Raw genomic sequence first — 24,277 nt, forward strand, 5'->3', positions numbered from 1 at the left:
TGTGTCCAGGGGGGTCTCAGGTGTGTCCAGGGGGGCTCAGGTGTCCCCAGGTGTGTCCAGATGTGTCCAGGGGGGTTCCCAGATGTCCCCAGGTGTCCCCAAATGTCCCAGATGTGTCCAGGGGGGTCTCAGGTGTGTCCAGGGGGGTCTCAGGTGTCCCCAAATGTCCCCAGATGTGTCCAGGGGGGTCTCAGGTGTCCCCAAATGTCCCCAGGTGTATCCAGGGGGGTCTCAGGTGTCCCCAGGTGTGCCCAGGGGGGTTCCCAGGTGTCCCCAAATGTCCCCAGATGTGTCCAGGGGGGTCTCAGGTGTCCCCAGGTGTCCCCAGGTGTGTCCAGATGTGTCCAGATGTGTCCAGGGGGGTTCCCAGGTGTCCCCAGGTGTCCCCAAATGTCCCCAGGTGTGTCCAGGGGGTCTCAGGTGTCCCCAAATGTCCCCAGGTGTGTCCAGGGGGGTCTCAGGTGTGTCCAGGGGGGTCTCAGGTGTCCCCAGGTGTCCCCAGGACATGTCCCCATCGCGGGGGGAGGACACTGAGGGGACATCGGAGGATTTGGGGACATTTTGGGGACATTTCAGGACATTTTGGGGACATTTGGAGACATTTTGAGACATTTGGGGACATTTTGAGACATTTGGGGACATGGCTGGGGGGGGAAGGTGACACCGGGGGGGTGGCACTGTCCCCAAGGGGGTGACACGGGGGGGTGGCAGTGTCCCCAAGGGGTTGGCACTGTGTCCAAGGGGGTGACAATGACACCGGGGGGTGGCACTGTCCCCAGGGTGGGGGTGGCACTGTCCCCAAGACCTCCCAATGACATCGGGGGGGTGTCACTGTCCCCAAGGGGGGGGGGGCAGTGTCCCCAAGGGGGTGGCACTGTCCCCAGGGTGGGGGTGGCACTGTCCCCAAGGGTGGCACTGTCCCTAACGGGGTGGCACTGTCCCCAGGGTGGGGGTGGCACTGTCCCCAGGGTGGGGGTAGCACTGTCCCCAAGGGGGTGGCACTGTCCCCAGGGTGGGGGTGGCACTGTCCCCAAGGGGGTGGCACTGTCCCCAAGGGTGGCACTGTCCCCAGGGTGGGGGTGGCACTGTCCCCAAGGGGGTGGCACTGTCCCCAGGGTGGGGGTGTCACTGTCCCCAAGGGGGTGGCACTGTCCCCAGGGTGGGGGTGGCACTGTCCCCAAGGGTGGCACTGTCCCCAGGGTGGGGGTGGCACTGTCCCCAAGGGTGGCACTGTCCCCAGGGTGGGGCTGGCACTGTCCCCAAGGGTGCCAATGTCCCCAGGGTGGGGGTGGCACTGTCCCCAAGGGGGTGGCACTGTCCCCAGGGTGGGGGTGGCACTGTCCCAGGGTGGGGGTGGCACTGTCCCCAGGGTGGGGGTGGCACTGGCGCCGCGCTGTCGCCGCTGACGGTGACACCGGGGGGGGACACCGGGGGGGGACACGGTGGCCTTGGGGACAGCGGGGACGCGGCGGCGGCCTCGGGGGCGGTGGCGCCGCGCGGTGGCCTTGGGGTGGCGCCGGCGGGGACAGCGGGGGTGGCACCGGTGGGGACAGCTGGGGTGGCACCGGTGGGGACACTGATGGTGGCACTGGTGGGGACAGCGGGGGTGGCACCGGTGGGGACAGCTGGGGTGGCACTGGTGGGGACAGCCATGGGACACTGGGGTGGCGCCGGCGGGGACAGCTGGGGTGGCACTGGTGGGGACAGCTGGGGTGGCACCGGTGGGGACAGCCATGGGACACTGGGGTGGCGCCGGCGGGGACAGCTGGGGTGGCACTGGTGGGGACAGCGGGGCTGGCACCGGTGGGGACAGCTGGGGTGGCACCGGTGGCACTGGTGGGGACAGCCATGGGACACTGGGGTGGCACCGGTGGGGACAGCGGGGGTGGCACCGGTGGGGACAGCAGGGGTGGCACCGGTGGGGACAGCCATGGGACACTGGGGTGGCACTGGGGTGGCACCGGTGGGGACAGCGGGGCTGGCACCGGTGGGGACAGCGGGGGTGGCACTGGTGGCACTGGTGGGGACAGTGATGGGACACTGGGGTGGCACTGGTGGCACTGGTGGGGACAGAAATGGGACACTGATGGTGGCACTGGTGGCACTGGTGGGGACAGCGGGGGTGGCACCGGTGGGGACACTGATGGTGGCACTGGTGGGGACAGCCATGGGACACTGGGGTGGCACCGGTGGGGACAGCGGGGGTGGCACCGGTGGGGACAGCCATGGGACACTGGGGTGGCACTGGTGGCACTGGTGGGGACAGAGATGGGACACTGGGGTGGCACTGGTGGCACTGGTGGGGACAGAGATGGTGGCACTGGTGGCACTGGTGGGGACAGAAATGGGACAGCAATGGTGGCACTGGGGTGGCACTGGTGGCACTGGTGGGGACAGCGATGGGACACCAATGGTGGCACTGGTGGGGACAGCAATGGTGGCACTGGTGGCACTGGTGGAGACAGAGATGGTGGCACTAATGTGGCACCGATGTGACGCTGATGGTGGCACTGGTGGCACTGGTGGGGACAGAGGTGGTGGCACTGGTGGCACTGCTGGGGACAGAAATGGGACAGCAATGGTGGCACTGGGGTGGCACTGGTGGGGACAGCGGTGGGACACTGATGGTGGCAATGGTGGCACTGGTGGGGACAGCGATGGGACACTGATGGTGGCACTGGTGGGGACAGCGATGGTGGCAATGGTGGCACTGGTGGGGACACTGATGGGACAGTGATGGTGGCTCTGGTGGTGGCACTGGGGTGACACTGGTGGCAATGCTGGGGACAGCGTTGGGACAAGGGGGTGTCACTGTCCCCAAGGGGTGCTGATGTCCCCAAGGGGGGTGGCACTGTCCCAAGGGTGCCGATGTCCCCAAGGGGTGCCAATGACACGGGGGGGTGCCAATGTCCCCAAGGGGGGGTGCCAATGTCCCCAGGGTGGGGGTGGCACTGTCCCAAGGGTGCCGATGTCCCCGGGGTGGGTGTCACTGTCCCAGGGTGGGTGGCACTGTCCCAAGGGTGCCGATGTCCCCAGGGTGGGGTGTCACTGTCCCCAAGGGTGGGTGCCAATGTCCCCAGGGTGGGGGTGTCACTGTCCCAAGGGGGGGTGGCACTGTCCCCAAGGGTGGGTGCCGATGTCCCCAGGGTGGGGGTGGCACTGTCCCAAGGGTGCCAATGTCCCCAGGGTGGGGGTGGCACTGTCCCCAAGGGTGGGTGCCAATGTCCCCGGGGTGGGGGTGGCACTGTCCCCAGGGTGGGGTGGCACCGGCGCCGCGCTGTCGCCGCTGACGCGACAATTGCGACACTCGGGGCCGGCCCCGCCCCTCCCCCACCCCCGCAATCCCAAATTTGGGCAGTTGGATCCCGCGGGAATTCGGGGATTTTTGGGATTTTTTGGGGATTTTTGGGATTTTTTAAAGGGGTTTATTAACGATTTTTGGGGGGATTTTTTGGGGTTTTTTTTGGGTTTTTTTTAGGGGTTAATGAGCGATTTTTGGGGTTTTTTAGGGGTTTATTAACGATTTTTTGGGAGTTTTTGGGGGGTTTTTTTAGGGGTTTATTAACGATTTTTGGGGGGATTTTTGGGGTTTTTTTTTGGGTTTTTGTTAGGGGTTAATGAGCGATTTTTGGGGTTTTTTGGGGTTTTTTAGGGGTTTTTTAACGATTTTTTGGGAGTTTTTGGGGGTTTTTTTTAGGGGTTTATTAACGATTTTTTGGGAGTTTTTTGGGGATTTTTTTAGGGGTTTATTAACGATTTTTGGGGGGATTTTTTGGGGTCTTTTTCGGGTTATTTTGGGGGGTTTTTTTAGGGGTTAATGAGCGATTTTTGGGGTTTTTTTAGGGGTTTATAAACGATTTTTTTGGGTTTTTTGGGGTTTTTTTAGGGGTTTATTAACGATTTTTGGGGGGATTTTTTGGGGTCTTTTTCGGGGTTTTTTTGGGGTTTTTTTTAGGGGTTAATGAGCGATTTTTGGGGATTTTTGGGGGTTTTTTAGGGGTTTATTAACGATTTTTTGGGAGTTTTTGGGGATTTTTTAAAGGGGTTTATTAACGATTTTTGGGGGGATTTTTTGGGGTCTTTTTCGGGGTTTTTGGGGTTTTTGTTAGGGGTTAATGAGCGATTTTTGGGGTTTTTTGGGTTTTTTTAGGGGTTTATTAACGATTTTTTGGGAGTTTTTGGGGGGTTTTTTTAGGGGTTTATTAACGATTTTTGGGGGGATTTTTTGGGGTCTTTTTCGGGGTTTTTTTGGGGTTTTTTTTAGGGGTTAATGAGCGATTTTGGGAGTTTTTTGGGTTTTTTGAGGGGTTTTTTAACGATTTTTTGGGGTTTTGGGGTTTCTTTTTTTAAGGGGTTTATTAATGATTTTTGGGGTTTTTTGGGTTTTTTTAGGGGTTTATTAACGATTTTTTGGGAGTTTTTGGGGGTTTTTTTTAGGGGTTTATTAACGATTTTTTGGGGTTTTTGGGGTTTTTTTTAGGGGTTTATTAACGATTTTTTGGGGGGATTTTTTGGGGTCTTTTTCGGGGTTTTTTTGGGGTTTTTTTAGGGGTTTATTAACGATTTTTTGTGGGGGTTTTTTGGGGTTTTTTTACGGGTTTATTAACTTTTTTTGGGTTTTGGGGGGGTTTTTTAGGGATTTATTAACGAATTTTATGAGCTTTTTTTGTTTTTTTTTTTTAGGGGTTTTTAACGATTTTTTGGGGTATTTTGGGTTTTTTTTTTAGGGGATTATTAACGATTTTTTTTGGTTTTTGGGAGGTTTTTTTGGGGTTCTTCTTTAGGGGTTTATTAACGGTCTTTTTGGGGGTTTATTAACGATTTTTTGGGGTTTTTTGGGTTTTTTGTTAGGGGTTTATTAATGACTTTTTTGGTTTTTTGGGGGGTTTATTTTAGGGGGTTTTTAACGAGTTTTTGGGGGCTTTTTTTGGGTTCATTAACGATTTTTTTTGGGTATTTTTGGGGTTTTTTTTAGGGGTTTATTAACTTTTTTTTTGTTGTTTTTTTGGTTTGTTTTTTGTTTGTTTGGTTGGTTGTTTTAGGGGTTTATTAACGATTTTTATGGGTTTTTTGGGGGGTTTTTTTAGGGGTTTATTAACGATTTTTGAAGGTCTTTTTTGGTTTTTTTAGGGGTTTATTAACAATTTTTTTTGTTTTTTGGGAGGTTTTTTAGGGTTCTTTTTTAGGGGTTTATTAACGATTTTTATGGGTTTTTTGGGGGGTTTTTAGGGGTTTATTAATGATATTTTGGGGTGGGGTTTTTTTGGGGTTTTTGGGGTTGGGGATTTTTGTTGGGTTTTGGGCCTTTTAGAGATTTTTTGGTTTTGTTTTTTTTCTGTTTTTTTGGGGGGCCTTTTAGAATTTTTTTGTTGTTTTTTTGGTTTTTTTTTTTGGGGTGGTTTGGGGTGGTTATTTTGGGGCGGAGATTTTTGGGGTTTTTGGGCCTTTTAGAAATTTTTTTATTTGGTTTTTGGGGTTTTTTTTGGGGGGGAGGTTTGGGGTGGTTTTTTTGGGCCTTTTTGATTTCTTTTTTTTGTTTTTTTGGGGTGGTTTGGGTTGGTTTTTTTGGGGCTTTTTGGGCCTTTTTGATGTTTTTTTTTTTTTTTTTTGGGTGGTTTGGGGTGGTTTTTTGGGGCGGAGATTTTTGGGGTTTTTGGGCCTTTTAAAGATTTTTTGGTGGTTTTTAGAAATATTTTTATTTGTTTTTGGGGTTTTTTTTTGGGGGGGGGAGGTTTGGGGTGGTTTTTTTGGGCCTTTTTGATTTTTTTTTGTTGTTTTTTTGGGGTGGTTTTTTTGGGGCTTTTTGGGCCTTTTTGATATTTTTTTTTGTTTTTTTGGGGTGGTTTGGGGTGGTTTTTTGGGGCTTTTTGGGCCTTTTTGATTTCTTTTTTTTGTTTTTTTGGGGTGGTTTGGGGTGGTTTTTTGGGGCTTTTTGGGCCTTTTTGATATTTTTTTGTTTTTTTGGGGTGGTTTGGGGTGGTTTTTTTGGGGCTTTTTGGGCCTTTTTGATATTTTTTTTTTTTGTTTTTTGGGGTGGTTTGGGTTGGTTTTTTTCGGAGTTTTTGGGGCTTTTTGATTTCTTTTTTTGTTTTTTTGGTGTGGTTTGGTTTGGTTTTTTTGGGGCTTTTTGATATTTTTTTTTTTGTTTTTTTGGTGTGGTTTGGGTTGTTTTTTTGGGGGTGGGGATTTTTGTTGTTTTTTGGGCCTTTTAAAGATTTTTTTTGGTGCTTTTTTGAGTTTTTTGACACTTTTTTTTTCCCGGGGGGGATCTTTTTGTGATTTTCGGACCTTTTCCTTGGAATTCCTTTTTTGGGTTTTTTTTTTTGTTTTTAAAATTTTTTTTAAATTAATTTTTTTTTTTTGCCCCTCCCCCCCCCACCCCCCCTCAATGGGTGGGGGAGGGTCCGCCCCTCCCCCCACCCCATCACCCAAAAAAATCCTCTCGGGGAGCGAATTAATGAATTCCAATCACGGTAATTAATTACAAACGGGGGGTGGGGTGGGGGAGGGGTCCCGGGGGGGTGGGGGAGGGGTCCCCGGGGGGGTGGGGGAGGGGCCGGGGTCACTGCGGGGTCGCCTCGGGGGTCCCGTCCAGGCCCCGCTGCTGCAGCTGCGCCCGGAGCACGGCGTTCTCGCTCTTCAGCTCCTCCACCTGCCCCAAAAAACCCCAAAAAACCCCAAAAAACCCCCCAAAAAAACCCCCAAAAATTCAACATCCCCGCACCCACCCAACCCCCCCTTCTTACCCTACGCTCGCGCCCCGAATTCCCAAATATTCCCCCCAAAATGCGGAATTTCCCGCCCCGAATCCTGGAATTTCTGCCCTGAAATTCCGAATTTTTCTGCCCCGAAATAATGAGATTCCCGCCCCAAAATTCCCAGCGTTTCCACCCCGGAATGGCAAGATTTCCATCCCGGAATTTCCAATTTTTCCACCTCGAGGTGAACGAAATTTCTGCCCCTCGAAATTCCAACATTTCCACCTCAAAATTCCAACGTTTCCACCCCAAATTCCAACATTTTCACCCCGAAATTCCCACATTTTCACCCCAAAATTCTAACATTTCCACCCCAAATTCTAATATTTTCACCCATAATTCCAACACTTCCACCCCGAAATTCCAACATTTTCACCCCGAAATTCCAACACTTTCACCCCGAAATTCCAAAATTTCTGCCCAAAATTCAAATATTCCCACCCCAAATTCCACCTTCCTCACCCCAAAATTCCAAAATTCCCGCCCCAAAATTCCGAAGTTTCCACCACCCCAAAATTCCAACATTTCTGGCTCAAACTCCAAAATTTCTGCCCCAAATTCCAAAATTTCTGCCCTAAAATCCCAAATTCTCCCCCTAAATCCCTCAACCCCCCGCAAAACCCCCAAATTCCCTCAAAATCCCCAAATTTTCACCCAACCCCCCGAAAATCCCCAAATTCCCTCCAAAATTCCAATTTCCCCCCAAAATTTCCCGATTTCCCCCTCAAAATCCCCAAATTTCCCCCAAACTCCCCAAATTCTCTCCAAAATTCCAATTTCCCCCCAAAATTTCCCGATTTTCCCCTCAAATTCCCCAAATTTCCCCCAAAATACCCAAATTCCCCCCAAAAATTTCCCATTTTTCCCTTCAAATTCCCCAAATTTCCCCCCAAATCCCCGATTTCCCCCCAAAATTCCAATTTCCCCCCAAAATTTCCCGATTTTCCCCTCCAATTCCCCAAATTTCCTCCAAAATCCCCAATTTCCCCCCAAAATTTCCTGATTTCCCCCCAAAATTCCAATTTCCCCCCAAAATTTCCCGATTTTCCCCTACAATTCCCCAAATTTCCCCCCAAATCCTTGATTTCCACCCCAAAATTTCCCAGTTTCCCCCTCAAAATCCCCACGTTTCCCCCAAAATCCCCAATATCCCCCCAAAATTTCCCGATTTTCCTTTCCAATTCCCCAAATTCCCTCCAAAAATTCCCAAATTTCCCCCAAAATCCCCAATATCCCCCCAAAATTTCCCGATTTTCCTTTCCAATTCCCCAAATTCCCTCCAAAAATTCCCAAATTTCCCCCAAAATCCCCAATATCCCCCCAAAATTTCCCGATTTTCCTCTCCAATTCCCCAAATTCCCTCCAAAAATCCCCAAATTTCCCCCAAAATCCCCAATTTCCCCCCAAAATTTCCCCATTTTTCCCTTCCAATTCCCCAAATTCCCTCCAAAAATCCCCAAATTTCCCCCCAAATTCTCAAAATCCCCCAAAATCCCCGCCAAACCCCCCGGATTTCCCGCCAAACCCCCCTCCCCTTTTTTTTTATCAATGACCCCGTGGGAACCGCGCGCCCGGGAGGGGGCGTGGCCCACTCCCATATAAGGACAAAACCCCGCCCACAGTGGGCGTGGCCTCGCACCAGGGGGGCGTGGCCTCCCCATTGACCCGCGCCGCCGCTTTCCCGGGGCGATTTTCGCGGCGGTTTTTGGGGCGATTTTTGGGGCGATTTTGGCGGCGATTTTTGGGGCGATTTCGGGGTTTTTCGGGGCGGGCCATGTCGCGACAGGCCCGGCGCACCTGCTGTCGCAGGAGGTCGTTGTCCACCTGCAGGCGCTCGGCCTCTTTGAAGGTCTCCTGCAGGCGCTGGTTGCTCTGGCGCAGCTCCCGCACGTAGTCGCACGCCTTGGACAGGATCCCGCCCTTGCTCTGCGCGACCCCTCCCCAAAATTACCCCCGGGACCCCCAAAATTACCCCCGGGACCCCCAAAATTACCCCTGGGAACCCCAAAATTATCCAGGGAACCCCAAAATTACCGAGGGAACCCCAAAATTACCCCCGGGAACCCCAAAATTATCTCGGGAACCCCAGAATTACCACGGGAACCCCAGAATTACCACGGGAACCCCAAAATTACCCCCGGGAACCCCAAAATTACCCCCGGGACCCCCAAAATTATCCCGGGAACCCCAAAATTACCACGGGAACCCCAGAATTACCACGGGAACCCCAAAATTACCCCCGGGAACCCCAGAATTACCGAGGGAACCCCAGAATTACCCCCGGGAACCCCAAAATTACCACGGGAACCCCCAAAATTACCCCGGGAACCCCAAAATTACCCCCGGGAACCCCAAAATTATCTCGGGAACCCCAGAATTACCACGGGAACCCCAAAATTACCCCGGGAACCCCAAAATTACCCCCGGGAACCCCAAAATTATCTTGGGAACCCCAGAATTACCCCCGGGACCCCCAAAATTACCCCGGGAACCCCAGAATTACCACGGGAAGCCCAAAATTACCCCCGGGAACCCCAAAATCACCCCTGGGAACCCCAAAATTATCCAGGGAACCCCAGAATTACCCCCGGGACCCCCAAAATTACCCCCGGGAACCCCAGAATTACCACGGGAAGCCCAGAATTACCACGGGACCCCCAAAATTACCCCCGGGACCCCCAAAATTACCCCCGGGAACCCCAAAATCACCCCTGGGAACCCCAAAATTACCCCCGGGAACCCCAAAATTATCCAGGGAACCCCAGAATTACCCCCGGGAACCCCAAAATGGCACCATTTCCACCCAAAATTACCCCGGGACCCCCAAAATTACCCTGGGAACCCCAAAATGACCCCAGAAACCCCAAAACTGCACCAGGACCCCCCAAAATTGCCCCATTTCCCACCAAAATTGCCTTAGGAACCCCAAAATTTCCTGATTTCCCCCCAAAATCCACCAATTTTGCCCAAAATCGCCAAGTTTCCCCTCAAACATCCCATTTCCCCTCAAAATTCCCCTCAAAATTCCCCACTTTTCCAAAAATTCCCCTAAAATCCCCGAATTTCCCCCAAAATGCCCAAATTTTCCCCTCAAAATTCCCCCTAAAATCCCCCAAATCCCCGAATTTCCCCCAAAATCCCATCGCCCCCTCAAAATTCCCCCCAAAATCCCCGATTTCCCTGAAATCCCCAAATTTCCTCCCCAAAATCCCCCAAATTTCCCCCCAAATCCCCCAAAGTTTTCCCCATTTTCCCCTCAAAATCCCCCCAAACCCCCAAATTCCCCCCAAAATCCCCAAATTCCCTCAAAATCCTCAATTTCCCCCAAAATCCCCCAATTTCCTCCCCAAAATCCTCCAAATTTTTCCCCACTTCCCCCCAAAATTCTCCTTAAAATCCCCAATTTTCCCCCCAAAATCCCCAAATTTCCGCCCAAATCCCCCATTTTTTTTCCCCTTTTTCTCCCAAAATTCCCCGTGAATTCCCCCAGAGCCCCGATTTTCCCAAAATCGCCGGAATTTGCCCCAAACCGCCGCTCACCGCCCCGGATTTGCCGCTGTCGGCGCCGCAGTCGGGGATGATTTTGGAGAGCTGCACGATCCAATTGTTGATTTTGTCCCGGCGCCGCCGCTCCACTGCGCCGTTTGGGGGAAAAAAGGGGGAATTTGGGAAAAAACGGGGGAAAAAGCGGAAAAGAGGGAAAAATCCGGGGAAAAACAAAAAAAAAATGGTGAAAATCGGGCGAGAAATGGGCGAGAAATGGGGAAAAATGGGGAAAATTGACCGGAAAAAAAAATTGGGGGAGAAAAGGGAAAAAATGGAGAAATTGGGGAAAATGGGGAAAAATTGGGTGAAAAACAAAAAAAAAAAGGTAAAAATTGTGTGACAAATGGGAAAAATGGGGAAAAATAGGGAAAAATGGGGGAAATTAAAAAAAAAATTGGGTGAGAAATGGGAAAAAATTGAGAAATTGGGAAAAATGGGGAAAATGGGGAAAAGAGGAAAAAATCGGGTGAAAACAAAAAAAAAAAAAGGTGAAAATCGGGCGAGAAATGGGGAAAAAATGGGGAAAATTGACCAAAAAAAAAAATTGGGGGAGAAAAGGGAAAAAATGGAGAAATTGGGGAAAATGGGGAAAATGAGGAAAAGAGAGAAAATTGGGTGAAAAACAAAAAAAAAAGGTAAAAATTGTGTGACAAATGGGAAAAATGGGGAAAAATAGGGAAAAATGGGGAAAATTAAAAAAAAATTGGGTGAGAAATGGGAAAAAATGGAGAAATTGGGAAAAATGGGGAAAATGAGGAAAAGAGAAAAAATTGGGTGAAAAACAAAAAAAAAAAAGGTAGAAATTGTGTGACAAATGGGAAAAATGGGGGAAAATAGGGAAAAATGGGGGAAATTAAAAAAAATTGGGTGAGAAATGGGAAAAAATGGAGAAATTGGGAAAAATGGGGAAAAGAGGAAAAAATTGGGTGAAAAACGAAACAAAAAAGAGGAAAAATGGGGGAGAAATGGGGAAAATGGGGAAAAATAGGGAAAAATGGGAAAATTAAAAAAAAATTGGGTGGAAATTGGGGGAGAAAAGGAAGAAAATGGAGAAATTGGGGAAAATGGGGAAATAAGGAAAAAATTGGGTGAAAAACAAAAAAATTGGTGAAAATTGGGTGAGAAATGGGAAAAATGGGGAAAATGGGGAAAATAAAAAAAATTGGGTGAAAATTGGGTGAGAAATGGGAAAAATGGGGAAAAATAGGGAAAAATGGGAAAATTAAAAAAAAATTGGGTGGAAATTGGGGGAGAAAAGGAAGAAAATGGAGAAATTGGGGAAAATGGGCAAAAAATGGGCAAAAAATGGGAAAAAATAGGAAAAAATGGAGGAAATTGGGGAGAAAATTGGGGAAAACCAAAATCATTGGGTGAAAATTGGGGGAGAAATGGGAAAAAATGGGGAAAATGGGAAAAAAACGGGAAAAATAAAAATAATGGGGTGAAAAGCCCCAAAAATTTGGGTGAAAATTGGGGGAAAATGGGAAAAATTTGGGATATTTGGGATATTTGGGGATCTCGCCCCAGCCCAGGTGAGTTTGGAGCTGCCCAGGTGTGCCCAGGTGTGCCCAGGTGTGCCCCAGGTGTGCCCAGGTGTACCAAGGTGTGCCCAGGTTCCCCCAGGTGTGCCCAGGTGCCCCCCAGGTGTGCCCAGGTGAGTTCCCAGGTGTGTCCCAGGTGTGCCCAGGAGTGCCCAGGTGTGCCCCAGGTGCCCCCAGGTGTGCCCAGGTGTGTCCCAGGTGTGCCCCAGGTGTGCCCAGGTGTCCCCAGGTGTGCCCAGGTGTGCCCCAGGTGTTCCCAGGTGTCCCCAGGTGTCCCCAGGTGTGCCCAGGTGTGCCCAGGTGCCCCCAGGTGAGTTCCCAGCTGTGCCCAGGTGCCCCCAGGTGCCCCCAGGTGTGCCCCAGGTGTGCCCAGGTGTGCCCCAGGTGCCCCCAGGTGCCCCCAGGTGTGCCCAGGTGTGCCCAGGTGTCCCCCAGGTGTGCCCCAGGTGTGCCCAGGTGTGCCCAGGTGTGCCCAGGTGTGCCCAGGTGAGCCCCAGGTGTGCCCAGGTGTGCCCCAGGTGCACCCAGGTGTGCCCCAGGTGCACCCAGGTGTGCCCCAGGTGTGCCCAGGTGTGCCCAGGTGTGCCCAGGTGTCCCCCAGGTGTGCCCCAGGTGTGCCCAGGTGAGCCCCAGGTGTGCCCAGGTGTGCCCCAGGTGCACCCAGGTGTGCCCCAGGTGTGCCCAGGTGCACCCAGGTGTCCCCAGGTGCCCCCAGGTGTGCCCAGGTGTGCCCAGGTGTGCCCCTCACCCTCGTTGTGCTGCGCTCGCCGTCGCTCGTCCCGCGGCACCCGCGGCCCCTCCAGCTTCCTGCGGGCACAGGTGGGCACAGGTGGGCACAGGTGGGCACAGGTGTGTCCCTGGGTGCCCCCCAGGTGCGCCCAGGTGCCCTCACAGGTGCCCAGGTGTGACCCCAAATGCCCTCCCAAAATCCCCAGGTGCCCCCAGGTGTGCCCAGGTGTGCCAAACTCCCCGATTTTCCCCAATTTTCCTCAGTTTCCCCAATTTCTCCTGACCAGGTGCCCCCAGGTGCCCCCAGGTGTGCCCAGGTGTGCCCAGGTGCCCCCAGGTGTGCCCAGGTGCCCCCAGGTGTGCCAAACTCCCCAATTTTCCTCAGTTTCCCCCCAGTTTCCCCCATTTCTCCTGCCCAGGTACCCCCCAGGTGCCCCCAGGTGTGCCCAGGTGTGCCAAACTCCCCAATTTTCCCCAATTTTCCTCCGTTTCCCCCCGATTTTCCCATTTTCCCCCATTTCTCCTGCCCAGGTGTGCCCAGGTATCCCCCAGGTACCCCCAGCAGTGCCCAGGTGCCCCCAGGTGTGCCCCCAGGTGTGCCCAGGTGTGCCCAGGTGCACTCACGGCGAGTAGGCGTGGCCGTGGGGGGCGAGGCCGCGCGGGGCCCCTCCCCCCGCCTGCAGCACCTCCTGCGGCGCCATCATCACGTAGAACTGCCCTGGGGAGGGGCACAGCCGCTGGCACACCTGGGCACACCTGGGCACACCTGGGCACACCTGGGGGCGCCCCCGGGGCGCGGCAACCCAGCCCAGGTGCGCCCAGGGGTGGGGGTTGTGCCCCCCAGGTGTGCCCCAGGTGTGCCCAGGTGTGTGCCCAGTTCCCCCCAGCTGTGCCCAGGTGTGTGCCCAGTTCCCCCCAGGTGTGCCCAGGTGTGCCCAGGTATCCCCCCAGTGCCCCCCAGGTGTGCCCAGGTATCCCCCAGGTGCCCCCCAGGTGTGCCCAGTTCCCCCCAGGTGTGCCCAGGTGTGTTTTACCTGCCCCAGGTGTGCCCAGGTGTGCCCAGGTATCCCCCCAGTGCCCCCAGGTGTGCCCAGGTGTGTTTTACCTGCCCCAGGTGTGCCCAGGTGTGCCCAGGTATCCCCCCAGTGCCCCCAGGTGTGCCCAGGTATCACCCAGGTGTGCCCAGGTATCCCACCAGTGCCCCCAGATGTGGGGATTGTGCCCCCCAGGTGTGCCCAGGTGTGTTTTACCTGCCCCAGGTGCCCCCTCAGGTGTGCCCAGTTCCCCCCAGTGCCCCCAGGTGTGCCCAGGTACCCCTGAGTTGCCCCCAGGTGTGCCCAGGGGTGGGGGTTGTGTTCCCCCAGGTGTGCCCAGGTGTGTTTTACCTGCCCCAGGTGTGCCCAGGTGTGCCCAGGTGCCCCCCAGGTGTGCCCAGGTGCCCCCAGGTGTGCCCAGGTGCCATCCCAGGTGCCCCCAGCTGTGCCCTGGTGTCCCCAGGTGTGCCCAGGTGTCCCCAGGTGTGCCCAGGTGTATCCCAGGTGTGTTTTGGCTGTGCCCAGGTGTCCCCAGGTGTGCCCAGGTGTGTTTTGGGTGTGCCCAGCCCTGCCCAGGTGTCCCCAGGTGTGCCCAGGTGTGTTTTGGCCGTGCCCAGGTGTGCCCAGGTGTCCCCAGGTGTGCCCGGGTGTCCCCAGGTGTGCCCAGGTGTCCCCAGGTGTATCCCAGGTGTGTTTTGGGTGTCCCCAGGTGTGCCCAGGTGCCATCCCAGCTGTGCCCCGGTGTCCCCAGGTGTCCCCAGGTGTCCCCAGGTGTCCCCAGGTGTATCCCAGGTGTGGTTTGGCTGTCCCCAGGTGTGCCCAGGTGCCCCCAGGTGCCATCCCAGCTGTGCCCAGGTGTGCCCAGGTGTATCCCAGGTGTGTTTTGGCTGTGCCCAGCTCTGCCCAGGTGTGTTTTGGGTGTGCCCAGGTGTGCCCAGGTGTGCCCAGGTGTCCCCAGGTGTGCCCAGGTGTATCCCGGCTGTGCCCAGGTGTGCCCAGGTGTGCCCAGGTGTGCCCAGGTGTGCCTCACCTCCGGCCTGTGCCAGGGCGGGGTCGGCCTGCACGGCCACCGCCCCCTCCCCCGCCCAGGTGAGCCGGGGCTCGGCCCCGCCCTCGCCGGGGCTGCCGCCGTTGCTGAAGGGGTTCTGCAGCACCTGCGGGCAGCGGCACCTGAGCGGGCACCTGGGCACGCCCGGGAGCTCCGATCCCACCCAGAGCCCACCTGGGAGCCCAAACCCACCTGAGATCCCAAACCCACCTGAGATCCCACCTGGGACCCACCTGAGATCCCAAACCCCACCTGAGATCCCAAACCCACCGGAGATCCCAAACCCACCGGAGATCCCAAATCCCACCTGAGATCCCACCTGGAACCCACCTGAGATCCCAAACCCACCTGAGATCCCAAACCCCACCCAGAACCCACCTGGGATCCCAAACCCACCTGGGAGCCCAAACCCACCTGAGATCCCAAACCCCACCTGAGATCCCAAATCCCACCTGAGATCCCAAACCCCACCTGAGAGCCCACCTGAGATCCCAAACCCACCTGGGATCCCAAATCCACCTGAGATCCCACCTGAGATCCCAAACCCACCAGAGATCCCAAACCCCACCCAGAACCCACCTGGGATCCCAAACCCACCTGGGATCCCACCTGAGATCCCAAACCCACCTGAGATCCCACCTGGAACCCACCTGAGATCCTAAACCCACCTGAGATCCCACCTGGGACCCACCTGAGATCCCAAACCCACCTGAGATCCCAAACCCACCTGAGATCCCACCTGAGACCCACCTGGGACCCCCAACCCACCTGAGATCCCACCTGGAACCCACCTGAGATCCCAAATCCCACCTGGGAACCCACCTGAGATCCCAAACCCACCTGAGATCCCACCTGGAACCCACCTGGGACCCCCAACCCACCTGAGATCCCACCTGGGACCCACCTGAGACCCCAAACCCCACCTGGGAACCCCCAACCCCCACCTGGACCCCCCAGGTGCCCCCGGGCGGTGCCCAGGTGTGCCCGGCTCACCTGGGGGGTCCCGGCGAAGGAGGAGACGACGCCGACGGCCTCGGGGGCATCGAGCGGCGCCTCGGTCACCTGCACCACCCGGTAGGTCACCTGGGGACAGGGCACGGGCACACCTGGCACACCTGGGCACACCTGGGTGGGTTTGGAACCTCACCTGGGCACACCTGGGCACACCTGGGTGGGTTTGGAGCCTCACCTGGGCACACCTGGCACACCTGGGCACACCTGGGTGGGCATGGAGCCTCACCTGGGCACACCTGGCACACCTGGGTGGGCATGGAGCCTCACCTGGGCACACCTGGGCACACCTGGGTGGGTTTGGAACCTCACCTGGGCACACCTGGCACACCTGGGTGGGTTTGGAACCTCACCTGGGCGCACCTGGGCACACCTGGGTGGGTTTGGAACCTCACCTGGGCACACCTGGGTGGGCATGGAGCCTCACCTGGGCACACCTGGGTGGGTCTGGAACCTCACCTGGGCACACCTGGGCACACCTGGGTGGGTTTGGAACCTCACCTGGGCACACCTGGGTGGGCATGGAGCCTCACCTGGCACACCTGGGCACACCTGGGTGGGTTTCGAACCCCACCTGGCACACCTGGGTGGGCATGGAGCCTCACCTGGGCACACCTGGGTGGGCATGGAGCCTCACCTGGCACACCTGGGTGGGTTTGGAACCTCACCTGGGCACACCTGGGTGGGTTTGGAACCTCACCTGGGCACACCTGGGTGGGCATGGAGCCTCACCTGGTGCACCTGAGTGGGTTTGGAACCTCACCTGGGCACACCTGGGTGGGCAGGGACAACCCCATGCCCCACCCTAGGGACTCTCCAGGTGCCCCCAGGTGTGCCCAGGTGTGCCCAGGTGTGCCCAGGTGTGCCCAGGTGCACCCAAATTCCCAATTTCCCCCAAATTTTCTCAATTTCCCCCCAAATTTTTGCCTTTTCCCCCCATTTGCCCTCCCCCAGGTGTGCCCAGGTGCCCCCAGGTGTGCCCAGGTGTGCCCAAACTTCCCAATTTTCCTCAGTTTCCCCCCAATTTTCCCCCAGTTTTCCCAATTTTTCCATTTCTCCCACCCAGTTGTGCCCAGGTGTGCCCAGGTGCCCCCAGGTGCCCCCCAGGTGCCCCCAGGTGTGCCCAGGCACCCCCAGGTGCCCCCAGGTGCCCCAGCTGTGCCCAGGTGTGCCCAAAACCCCCAATTTTCCTCAGTTTCCCCCCAATTTTTCCCCATTTCTCCCACTCAGGTGCCCCCAGGTGAGTTCCCAGGTGCCCCCAGCTATGCCCAGGTGCCCCCAGGTGAGTTCCCAGGTGCCCCCAGCTATGCCCAGGTGCCCCCAGGTGTGCCCAGGTGTGCCCAGGTGAGTTCCCAGGTGCCCCCAGCTGTGCCCAGGTGTGCCCAGGTGCCCCCAGGTGCCCCCAGGTGAGTTCCCAGGTGCCCCCAGCTATGCCCAGGTGCCCCCAGGTGCCCCCAGGTGTGCCCAGGTGAGTTCCCAGGTGTTCCCAGGTGCCCCCAGGTGAGTTCCCAGCTGTGCCCAGGTGCCCCCAGCTGTGCCCAGGTGAGTTCCCAGGTGAGTTCCCAGCTGTGCCCAGGTGCCCCCAGGTGTGCCCAGGTGCCCCCAGGTGAGTTCCCAGGTGCCCCCAGGTGTGCCCAGGTGCCCCCAGGTGAGTTCCCAGCTGTGCCCAGGTGTGCCCAGGTGAGTTCCCAGGTGCCCCCAGGTGTGCCCAGGTGAGTTCCCAGGTGCCCCCAGCTATGCCCAGGTGCCCCCAGGTGTCCCCAGGTGTCCCCAGGTGCCCCCAGGTGTGCCCAGGTGCCCCCAGGTGAGTTCCCAGGTGCCCCCAGCTGTGCCCAGGTGTGCCCAGGTGCCCCCAGGTGTGCCCAGGTGAGTTCCCAGCTGTGCCCAGGTGTGCCCAGCTGTGCCCAGGTGAGTTCCCAGGTGTGTTCGCAGCTGTGCCCAGGTGTGCCCAGGTGCCCCCAGGTGTGCCCAGGTGTGCCCAGGTGCCCCCAGCTGTGCCCAGGTGCCCCCAGGTGCCCCCAGCTGTGCCCAGGTGAGTTCCCAGGTGTGTTCCCAGCTGTGCCCAGGTGTGCCCAGGTGCCCCCAGGTGTGCCCGGTGTTACCTGGCCGCCGTTGCTCTCGCTCCTGAACTGGTACTGCAGCCCGGCCTCGGCGAAGGCCCCGGCGGGTCCCGGCACGGCGACGGCGACCTCGGCGGGGGGGGCCTCACCTGGGGGGACATCCCATAATAACCCCCAAAATATCCCAAATTATCCCCAAAAATATCCCAAATTATCCCCAAAACATCCCTGAAACATCCCATAATAACCCCCGAAAATATCCCCCAAAAATATCCCAAAATATCCCCAAAATATCCTCAAAAAAATCCCAAAATATCCCCAAAAATATCCCAAATTATCCCCGAAAAATCCCCAAAAATATCCCAAATTATCCCCTCGGCGGGGGGGGCCTCACCTGGGGAAACATCCCATAATAACCCCCGAAATTATCCCAAATTATCCCCAAAATATCCCCAAAAATATCCCCAAAATATCCCCAAAACATCCCTGAAACATCCCATAATAACCCCCGAAATATCCCCCAAAAATATCCCAAATTATCCCCAAAAATATCCCAAATTATCCCCAAAATATCCCCAAAAATATCCCCAAAATATCCCTGAAACATCCCATAATAACCCCCGAAAATATCCCAAAATATCCCCAAAAATATCCCAAATTATCACCAAAAATGTCACAAATTATCCCCAAAATATCCCAAATTATCCCCAAAAATATCCCAAATTATCCCCTCGGCGGGGGGGGCCTCACCTGGGGAAACATCCCATAATAACCCCCGAAAATATCCCAAAAATATCCCAAAATATCCCCAAAAATATCCCCAAAATATCCCTGAAACATCCCATAATAACCCCCGAAAATCTCCCAAAAATATCCCAAAATATCCCCAAAAATATCCCCAAAAATATCCCAAATTATCCCCAAAAATATCCCAAATTATCCCCGAAAAATCCCCAAAAATATCCCAAATCATCCCCAAAAAAATCCCAAATTATCCCCAAAATATCCCAAATTATCCCCAAAACATCCCCAAAAAAATCCCAAATTATCCCCAAAAATATCCCAAATTATCCCCAAAAATATCCCAAATTATCCCCAAAATATCTCTGAAACATCCCATAATAACCCCCGAAAATGTCCCAAATTATCCCCAAAATATCCCAAAATATCCCCGGAACATCCCATAATAACCCCCGAAAATCTCCCAAAAATATCCCAAATTATCCCCAAAAAAATCCCAAATTATCCCCTCGGCGGGGGGGGCCTCACCTGGGGAAACATCCCATAATAACCCCCGAAATTATCCCAAATTATCCCCAAAATATCCCCAAAAATATCCCCAAAATATCCCCAAAACATCCCTGAAACATCCCATAATAACCCCCGAAAATCTCCCAAAAATATCCCAAATTATCCCCAAAAATATCCCAAATTATCCCAAAAATATCCCAAAGATATCCCAAATTATCCCCGAAATATCCCCAAAAATATCCCAAATTATCCCCAAAAAATATCCCAAATTATCCCCAAAACACCCCCCAAAAAAATCCCAAATTATCCCCAAAATATCCCCAAAAACATCCCAAATTATCGCCAAAAATATCCCAAATTATCCCCAAATTCAGGAACCTCCCCCAAATTTCCCAAAAGCTTAAAAAACCTCCCAAAAATCCCCCAAATTTCCCCAAAAATTCAAGAAATGCCCCAAAATTCCAAAATTCTTCCCAAAATTCCAAAATTCTTCCCCAAATCCACCCCAAATTTAAAAATCCACCCCAAATTCATAAATTGCCCCCAAAATTCACCCAAAATCTCCCAAAAATCCAAAAATTTTCCCCAAAATCTCTCAACAATTCAAAAATCCCCCAAATTCATCCAAAAAATCAGGAATTCCCCCAAAATTCCAGAATTCCCCCCAAAAATTCCCCCAAAATCCTCCCAAAATCCCCCCAAAATCAGCAATTTCCCCCCAAAATCCCAGAAAATTCCAAATTTCCCCATAAAATCCCCCCAAAAAAATCAGGATTTCCCCCAAAATTCCTCCAAAATTCAGGAATTTCCCCCAAAATCCAAAAATCTTCCCAAAATCCCCCCAAAATCAGCAATTTCCCGCCAAAATTCCAGAAAATTCCAAATTTCCCCATAAAATCCCCATAAAATCCCCCCAAAAAATCAGGAATTCCCCCAAAATCCCCACAAAATCCAAAAATCCTCCCAAAATTCCAGAATTCCCCCCAAAATCCCCCCAAAAAATCAGGATTTCCCCCAAAATCCCCCCAAAATTCCGGAATTCCCCCCAAAAATCCCCCCAAAATCCAAAAATCCTCCCAAAATCCCCCCAAAATCAGCAATTCCCTCCCCAAAATTCCCAAAAATTCCAAATTTCCCCCCCAAATTCTCTCAAAAATTCAGGAATTCCCCCAAAATCCCCCCAAAATTCTGGAATTCCCCCCCAAAATTCCCCCAAAATCCAAAAATCCTCCCAAAATCCCCCCAAAATCAGCAATTTCCCCCCCAAAAAACACCCCAAAATTCCAGAAAATTCTAAATTTCCCCATAAAATCCTCATAAAATCCCCCCAAAAAATTAGGAATTCCCCCAAAATCCCCACAAAATCCAAAAATCCTCCCAAAATCCCCCCAAAAAATCAGGATTTCCCCCAAAATCCCCCCAAAATTCTGGAGTTCCCCCCAAAAATCCCCCCAAAATCCAAAAATCTTCCCCAAATCCCCCCAAAATCAGCAATTTCCCCCCAAAAAACCCCCAAAATTCCAGAAAATTCCAAATTTCCCCATAAAATCCCCCCAAAAAATCAGGAATTCCCCCAAAATCCAAAAATTTTCCCAAAATCCCCCCAAAATTCCAGAATTACCCCCAAAAATTCCCCCAAAATCCAAAAATCCTCCCCAAATCCCCCCAAAAAAACTCCCAAATTCCCAAAAATTCCAAATTTCCCCATAAAATCCCCCCAAAAAATCAGGAATTCCCCCAAAATCCAAAAATTTTCCCAAAATCCCCCCAAAATTCCGGAATTCCCCCCAAAAATTCCCCCAAAATCCAAAAATCTTCCCCAAAATCAGCAATTTCCCCCCCCAAAATTCTAAAAAATTCCAAATTTCCCCATAAAATCCCCCCAAAATTCCGGAATTCCCCCCAAAAATTCCCCCAAAATCCAAAAATCTTCCCCAAAATCAGCAATTTCCCCCCCCAAAAAACCCCCAAAATTCCGAAAATTCCAAATTTCCCCATAAAATCCCCCCCAAATTCCCCCCAAATTTAACAATTCCTCCCGAAATCCCCCAAAATTCCCCAAAATGTCCCAAAATTCCCGAATTTTGGCCCCTCACCCTCCTGCAGCTCCGCTCCCTCCTCGGCCTCCTGCGGCTTCTCCTGGCTGGGGGCGGGGCCAAAAATTTGGGACCCCCCCCAAAATTTTGGGGACCCCCCCTCAAATTTTGGGGACCCCCCCTCAAATTTTGGGGAACCCCCAAATTTTTGGGATCCTCCCCCAAATTTTGGGACCTTCCCCCAAATTTTTGGGACTTTCCCACAAATTTTGGGATCCTTACCAAATTTTTGGGACCCCCCCCTCCCCCAAATTTTTGGGGACCTTCACCAAATTTTAGGACTCCCCCAAATTTTGGGACCCTCACCAAAATTTTGGGACCCTCACCAAAATTTTGGGACCTTCCCCCAAATTTTGGGACCCTTCCCCCCAGATTTTTGGGAACCCCAAATTTTCGGGATCCTCCCCCACCAAATTTTTGGGACCCCTTCCCCCCAAATTTTTTGGGACCCTCTCCTCAAATTTTGGGTCACTCCCCCGAATTTTGGTGACCCCCCCCCAAATTTGGGGTCCCACCCCCCCAAATTTGGGTCTCCCCCCCCCCCTGAATTTGGGACCTCCCTCTCCCCTCTCCCCCTCCCCAATTTTGGGGTCCCACCCCCCCCAATTTTGGGTCCCCCTCCCCAATTTTGGGGTCCCCCCCCAAAATTTGGGTTCCCCCCCCAATTTTGGGCTCCCCCTCCCCAAATTTTGGCTCCCAGCCTCCCAATTTTGGGGTCCCTTTTCTCCTCCCCCCCAACTCTGGGGTCTCCCTCCCCTCTCCCCCTCCCCAAATTTTGGCTCCCCCGAAATTTGGGTCCCCCTCCCCAAATTTTGGGTTCCCCCCTCTCCAAATTTGGGTTCCCTCCCCCCAATTTTTGTTCCCACCTCCCCAATTTTGGGGTCCCAACCCCCCAAATTTGTGTCGTCCCCCCCCAAATTTGGCTCCCCCTCCCCAAATTTTGGGTCCCCGTCCCCAATTTTGGCTCCCCCTCCCCAAATTTTGGGTCCCCGTCCCCAATTTTGGGTCCCCCTCCCCAAATTTTGTCTCCCCCCCCCAAATTTGTCTCCCACCCCCCAAATTTTGTCTCCCACCCCCCAATTTTGGGTTCCCTCCCCCCAATTTTGTCTCCCCCTCCCAATTTTGTCTCCCGCCCCCCAAATTTTGGGTTCCCCCTCCCCAATTTTTGCTCCCACCCCCCAATTTTGTCTCCCCCCCCCAAATTTTGTCTCCCCCTCCCCAAATTTTGTCTCCCAGCCCCCCAATTTTGTCTCCCACCCCCCCAATTTCGGCTCCCCCTCCCCAATTTTTGCTCCCACCCCCCAAATTTTGTCTCCCCCTCCCCAAATTTCGGCTCCCCCTCCCCAAATTTTGTCTCCCCCTCCCCAAATTTTGTCTCCCTCCCCCCAAACTTTGTCTCCCCCTCCCCAAATTTTGTCTCCCACCCCCCAAATTTTGTCTCCCACCCCCCAATTTTGTCTCCCACCCCCAAACTTTGTCTCCCACCCCCCAAATTTTGTCTCCCCCTCCCCAAATTTCGGCTCCCACCCCCCAAATTTTGTCTCCCACCCCCCAAATTTGTCTCCCCCTCCCCAAATTTTGTCTCCCCCTCCCCAAATTTGTCTCCCCCCCCAAATTTTGTCTCCCACCCCCCAAACTTTGTCTCCCCCTCCCCAAACTTTGTCTCCCACCTCCCAAATTTTGCCTCCCCCTCCCCAAATTTGGCTCCCCCCCCCTAATTTGGGTTCCCACCCCCCAAATTTTGTCTCCCCCTCCCCAAACTTTGTCTCCCCCTCCCCAAATTTTGTTTCCCCCTCCCCAAATTTTGCCTCCCCCTCCCCAAATTTGGGTTCCCCCTCCCAAATTTGGGTCCCCCTCCCCAATTTTGTCTCCCCCCCCCCAATTTTGTCTCCCCCTCCCCAAATTTGGGGTCCCACCCCCCAAATTTTGGGGTCCCCTCACCTGGGCGCAGCGGAGCCGGCGGCCGAGTCCAGCCCGGGGTCCAGCATGTCCATGGGGGGGGGAGGGGCGATATCGCGACAGTGGGGGAGGGGCGATATCGCGATAGTGGGGGAGGGGCGATATCGCGACAGTGGGGGAGGGGCAGCCCCCCCCCTGGAAAAACGGGGGGGGGCGCTTAAATTTTTTTTTTTCAACCACCCCCCCCCCAAAAAAAATTAAAAATTTAATTAAAAATAAAAATTAAAAAAAAAAAAGGGGGGGGAGGGGGAGGGGAGGGGGGTTTTAAAAACCCCCCCCAAAAAAAAAAAAAAAAAAATTTAATTTGGATTTAATTTTTTTTTTTTTTTTTTTTTTTTTTTTTTTTTTTTTTTGGGGGCCCCGGTCACGGGGCCAAACAGCGGCGTCACGTGAGGCCTCCCCTCCCCCCCCCTCCGTCCTTCCTCCCCCTCCCCCTCCTCCTCGTGGGGAGGGGGATCCTCCCCTCCCCCTCCCCCTCCCCCTCCCCCTCCCCCTTTAATGTTTTTTTTGGGGGGGGGTTTTTTTTTTGGCGGTTTTTTTGGGGGTTTTTTTGGGGTTTTTTTGGGGTTTTTTCCCCTCCCCACCCCTCCCCCACCCTTCCCCTCCCCCCCCCCGATATGTCGCGACTTTCCCGGGGGTTCCACGCGCGGGAATCGCGACACGCGGGCGGCGACAGCGACAGCGGCGGCGGGGCGGCGGCGAGGGGGGAGGGGAGGGGGGGAGGGGCGGAGGGGGAGGGGAAAGGGAAGCGGAAGGGGGAGGGGCCGGAAGGAGCGCGGAGGGGGAGGGGAGGGGGGAAGGGGGGGGTTGGGGGGGAAATTGGGGGGATTTGGGGGGGATTTTTGGGGATTTTGGGGGGAATTTGGGAGATTTTGGGGGGATTTTGGGGAGAAATTTGGGATTTTGGGGGAATTTTGGGGGGATTTTGGAGGAAATTTGGGATTCTGGGGGAAATTTGGGGGATCGTGGGGGATTTTGGGGGATTTTGGGCGAGTTTTGGGGAGAAATTTGGGATTTTGGGGGGGGTTGGGGGATTTTGGGGAGAAATTTGGGATTTTGGGGGATTTGGGGGATTTTGGGGAGATATTTGGGATTTTGGGGGATTTGGGGGGGATTTTGGAGGGAAATTCGGGATTTGGGGGGATTTGGGGGATTTTCGGGGGAATTTGGGGGTTTGGGGGGAGTTTTGGAGGGAAATTTGGGATTTTTGGGGGAATTTTTGGGATTTGGGGGGGATTTGGGGG

The 24,277-nt window shown here is 53.9% G+C and overlaps 1 protein-coding gene and 1 long non-coding RNA gene across 6 annotated transcripts; both read right to left on the bottom strand.

Annotated features, from left to right (window-relative positions):
• Positions 1-6,458: 6,458 nt before the first annotated feature.
• Positions 6,459-23,169, bottom strand: USF2 (upstream transcription factor 2, c-fos interacting). 5 transcript variants are annotated; one of them, XM_085564375.1, is made up of 10 exons: positions 23,016-23,166; positions 21,075-21,121; positions 17,770-17,876; positions 15,650-15,718; positions 14,639-14,762; positions 13,199-13,292; positions 12,594-12,652; positions 10,299-10,393; positions 8,556-8,684; positions 6,459-6,652 (listed from the first exon to the last, which is right to left on the bottom strand). In XM_085564375.1, the coding sequence occupies exons 1-10, from the start codon at positions 23,066-23,068 to the stop codon at positions 6,563-6,565; spliced, it is 867 nt and encodes a 288-aa protein (XP_085420501.1). In that variant the 5' UTR covers positions 23,069-23,166; the 3' UTR covers positions 6,459-6,562. The 5 variants fall into 5 exon arrangements, with proteins under 5 accessions (XP_085420501.1, XP_085420500.1, XP_085420504.1 ...); XM_085564374.1 differs by having other exon boundaries at positions 15,650-15,739; XM_085564378.1 differs by lacking the exon at positions 13,199-13,292 and having other exon boundaries at positions 15,650-15,739; positions 23,016-23,167.
• On the bottom strand, positions 14,770-15,600 carry LOC146764581 (uncharacterized). Its single transcript, XR_014950718.1, has 3 exons — positions 15,520-15,600; positions 15,425-15,466; positions 14,770-15,108 (listed from the first exon to the last, which is right to left on the bottom strand). It is a non-coding gene; the product is annotated as an uncharacterized LOC146764581 (long non-coding RNA).
• Positions 23,170-24,277: the final 1,108 nt, after the last annotated feature.

This window comes from Lonchura striata, chromosome 33 (assembly GCF_050655825.1).
Source record: "Lonchura striata isolate lonStrDom1 chromosome 33, ASM5065582v1, whole genome shotgun sequence".
NCBI lineage: Eukaryota > Metazoa > Chordata > Aves > Passeriformes > Estrildidae > Lonchura > Lonchura striata.